Source organism: Rhodamnia argentea, chromosome 3, assembly GCF_020921035.1.
Source record: "Rhodamnia argentea isolate NSW1041297 chromosome 3, ASM2092103v1, whole genome shotgun sequence".
NCBI lineage: Eukaryota > Viridiplantae > Streptophyta > Magnoliopsida > Myrtales > Myrtaceae > Rhodamnia > Rhodamnia argentea.
In genome coordinates, this window is record NC_063152.1 from 19,237,325 (window position 1) to 19,241,513 (window position 4,189).

The following is a 4,189-nucleotide window of genomic DNA, read 5'->3' on the forward strand; positions in this document are numbered from 1 at the left end:
TACATGAAAATTAACATGAAATTTGAACATATCAAGGAGACCCCCCAATCAAAATTTTGTGTTGAATTACCCTCCTTAAAAGCATTGTTGAACTGTGTGGACATGATAGCCGATGTGGCTAGGAGAAAAGAACCGTGCCATCGTGTAGTCGAGGGAAGTGTGCCTCGATTGCAACTTTAATCGGAGTACTCTTGCACCTCCTAAGCTAACAGGAGGTCTTAGGCTCAATTTGTTACGCAAAAAATAACTTCTAAATTTTTTTTTTGAATTTTTCAGCATTCGGTTCATGAAAAATAAATGAGTCAAGGAAAATAGTTTTTACTCATGGAAAAGAACACATTAAAAGTGAGAAAAAAGATTTTTTTTTTTGAGAAGATGAAAACATTTTCGGTGGCCGAGTTGGTTTGAGTTCGGTTCCTTTCACGAGAGATCCTAGGTTCAAAACTTCTCGGCGCCGGTGTCTTAAGTGGGGGGTGGTGGTGGTGGGCATCTGCGTTAGCCCATCCCGAGGACTAGTCATGCTCCACTTCTGTGTTGAGCGAAGCTCACCGGCCGCACGGAACCTCGGTCATAAAAAAAAAAAAAAGCATTTTCCCTCATCTTTCCATCCTCCACTCTTTCACATTTCTTTTCTTTTTTAATTATTTTTATTTTTTATATTTAAAATTTTCAAATTTTTATTTTTAATCTATTTAATTTTCTCTTTTCTTTTTATGTTTTTAATTTTTTTTTCTCTTTTCCCTTCTTTTACGGCCGGTTGCCGCCCAAAGCCATGATCGGCGACCAGCCACAGGCGAGTGAGGTCGGCGAGCTCCACCTTGCCAACTTGTGGCGAGGCTTGAGCTAGCATGCGGCTGTTCGTCGGCTATCACCATGGCCGCGATCGGCCCAAGAAGAGGGGAAAATAAAAAAATTAAAAGAAAAAAAAATTATAATTTAAAAAATAAAAATAAAAATTATTAAAAGGAGTTCATGGAGGAAAATCAAATCCGACTTTCCATATAGAATGGCAGGAAATATTTTCCAAATCATTTTCAAGTACTAGCTAAATATCGAAAAATATTATCATTTTTCTAAAAAATGACTTTATGGAAAACATATTTCAGAAAAACCTCATTTTTCGCGAAACAAACGAAGTGTAGATTGTCTTTATGTTTCTTTTTGGATTATTGCAGAAGGCAACCGAATTTTGCATCCACTTATCAAACACCATATTAATTTTTGAAAACCTACAACTTGCATCCCAAGTTTTGCCGGTGCATGTCAAATAGCACCCTGCCATTACCATTTATTGACAAATTTGTCCTTTCTTTTTTCCCTTATTTTCAAGCTACCCTTGCGCCGAAAATCCATAACACAGCTCCTAGCTTCGACCCAAAAAAAGAAAAATTTCCTGTAGTTATCTCTCCACCACCTCTCTCATACTCCATCATCGCTTGCTAGTCATCTCCCCGCAAAACTTGCCGAAGAAAATATGGCCTTCAATATGCATAGTAAGACCCACTTAAGATGGAATTCTTAATGTAAAATGCCGGCATAACGGCACCGTTGTGGTAATGAAATGATGAGCTGTTCTCGATCTGAGGAGGGGGAAAAAAAAAAAAAGAGTGTTCCCCATCTTCACTTTTTAAATTGGCTACAGGAAACCTATAGCAAGTTTTTTTTTTTTTCAAGAGAAAGACTATAAATTGAATCTCACCAATTTTCATGACAGAATCATCTGTCTTAAAATTAGCTTTCAGGTGATTTTCTTTTTAAATAATTTTCAGTTGTTTTTATTTTTTAATAATTTGTTTTAAAGAGACACAAAAAAATGGAATTCACCAAGTAAGTTTTTACACGATAATAGTTAAGTATGTTCGTGTCAAATTTAAACGGACTTGGGTTATAAACGTGTAAACCTCTTTATACTAGAATCGTGGAGTTCTACGAATCATTTGATTCTTGGTAATCCTAGTGGATGATATTCACGACTCAAATCGAAAGAGGGTACTTGCGCTAGTCCTGTCATCCTCATAAAAGGAAATCAAAGGAGTAAATTTTATGAGGATGAGGTTTTTCTTTTGATAGTATAAGCATATCTTATCGCGTTCAAATTAATTTGAGATTCTATGCCAATTTGTTCCAATTATGTAAGGTCTAAAAAGAAAGAAAAAAGATGGAAAATCAAAGATTTGCTTGTATTTCGCTTTGTCATGTGACAAACAGAATAGTAAGATGAATTAAGAGAAAAATAACCGTTCGACCAAAAAGAAAAAAAAGAGAAAGAAAAAAAACCGCAACATGAAAAAAAAAAAGTGAAAAAATGCCCTAAAAGCTACAGATTAAGAGAAAAATAACCGTTCGACCAAAAAAAAAAAAAAACCGCAACATGGAGGAGAAAAAAACGAGAACCCTAACTAAGTGACTAAGGAAAGAGACAGCTAAAATTCATTCTAGTGATTCTCTGAATTAGCTCTATGCTTCAATAAACCAGCCGTGGGTACACATGAGCTGAGTAATCTCTTTGCCTATCGGGTCCGTCGTCACTTCGGGATCTTTGGCGATGGCTCGGATCAACTCGTTCGTCGCCAGGCACTTCTCTTCCGCGTACAGCTTCTCTTGAATTTTTGGCGATTGGAGCAGAACTTGAAACTCTCGCTTGCTACGCTGGGTTTCCTCGTTTTTCTGCAAATTATTGCAAATTATGCGGGATTATAAGAGTAGAACAACATTTTTGTTAACATTGAACCTACATTTCAAAAAATCAAGACCAAAAAGATATGTGTAACATCTAACATAGAAGCACTTTCTGGTTATATGCAAGGGCACAAGCACACTATCTGGCCATGTTCAGGAAACAAAAAGAGAAGCAATATGGCATAAAAATTGCTTAGGAAGGATAAATTAAGCCAATCAACAAAAAATGTAGTACCTGAATTGACTGTTTGAGCTCAAGAATTCCAACTTGCGCCTGCAAGTATTTCACATACTTGTACGCCGCTTGCAGCATTTCGGCCGTGTTCATCTTTCGGCCTCCCGGGACGAGCTTCCCAAGCTCGAGGGTCTTCTCGGTTATTTTCCTCCTTCTCTGCCGTGCCGCTAAGCTCTGCGTGGACAAGTTCGCCCCACCCACGCTAGGCTTCTTCACGCCAATCTCCATGCCCCCGTAGGACCCGCACAGATGCGGCTCTGGCGGAGGGGGCAGCATGAGCTGCGGCGGTGCGAGTTCTACCGGTGGCAGCTCGCTCACGACGTACCCATCGGCAACCAAGCCGGGGTAATCGAGGGGCTTCTGCTTCTGACGTTTTGGGTATGGGCAGTACTCGAGCTCGTCGAAGGGGAAGATGTCAGGCGAGATGGAGACGAGGTTGTCGGGCGAAGAGGAGAAGTAAGGGACGAGGTAGTTGGGGTACGAGCAGTCGCCGGAGCAGTAGTCGAGCAACGGGTCAATGCAGGAGTCAGAAAAGGTGGAGCAGTTGCTGCCGCAGAGCCCCAACAGCTCACAGGAATCGAGCAGCGGTGGGAGGCCGGTGACGGGATTGAACGGGTGCTGCTGGAGAGAGGTCAGGTTGGAGCAGAAGCTCATAGCCATGTTGAAAAGAACCTGGCCACGAAAAGACATGGGGAAGTTTATCACTTGGTTGAAATTGCAGTTGCACTTAACAATTTGTAAGTTGAAATTGAAGGTAAAGAAGAAGGTAAGAGAGAGATACCTGAGAAGATTCTGTCTTTGCCATATCCACGAGGTTGTCTTTTGCTTGTTGAATCGAAGTAGACCTAAGACTGTGGTCGCTAACAAACCTCGTCCCTTGTCAAACTGTAACTTCTCCCTGCTTCAAGCATTGGTAGTTATTAAGGGGAAGAGAGAGAGAAGGTGCTTGAGGCGGTTGAGATAATTTAGGAGGAAAATGAGGTATTTTTTTTCTATTAATTTATTTCAATAACCGTCACCCGCCATTTATTTTTTTCGTTCTTGGCCTATTCCCCACGTTCGATTCATTAAGCAGCTTGTTGCTCTTTACTGTCTTTGTCTTCTTTTTCTTTTTTTCATTTGATTAATTTTTTTTTCCTATTGATTAGTTCGCCATGTCCTCTAAAAGAAGGCAATGTTTAGTGAGAAGAAGTTCTGTTTTTTATTTCAACGATATCATTCATGACTTTATCTCATAATTATTCGCATGTTATAAACTTTAATTATTCCAAGGAT

At 39.8% G+C, this 4,189-nt stretch overlaps 1 protein-coding gene across 1 annotated transcript; it reads right to left on the reverse strand.

Moving 5' to 3' along the window:
- Positions 1–2,457: 2,457 nt before the first annotated feature.
- On the reverse strand, positions 2,458–3,771 carry LOC115754340. The gene is made up of 3 exons (XM_048275614.1): positions 3,696–3,771; positions 2,915–3,586; positions 2,458–2,658 (listed from the first exon to the last, which is right to left on the reverse strand). Exons 1-3 carry the CDS (start codon positions 3,717–3,719, stop codon positions 2,458–2,460), a joined length of 897 nt encoding a protein of 298 aa, XP_048131571.1. The 5' UTR covers positions 3,720–3,771.
- Between the last annotated feature and the right edge of the window lie 418 nt (positions 3,772–4,189).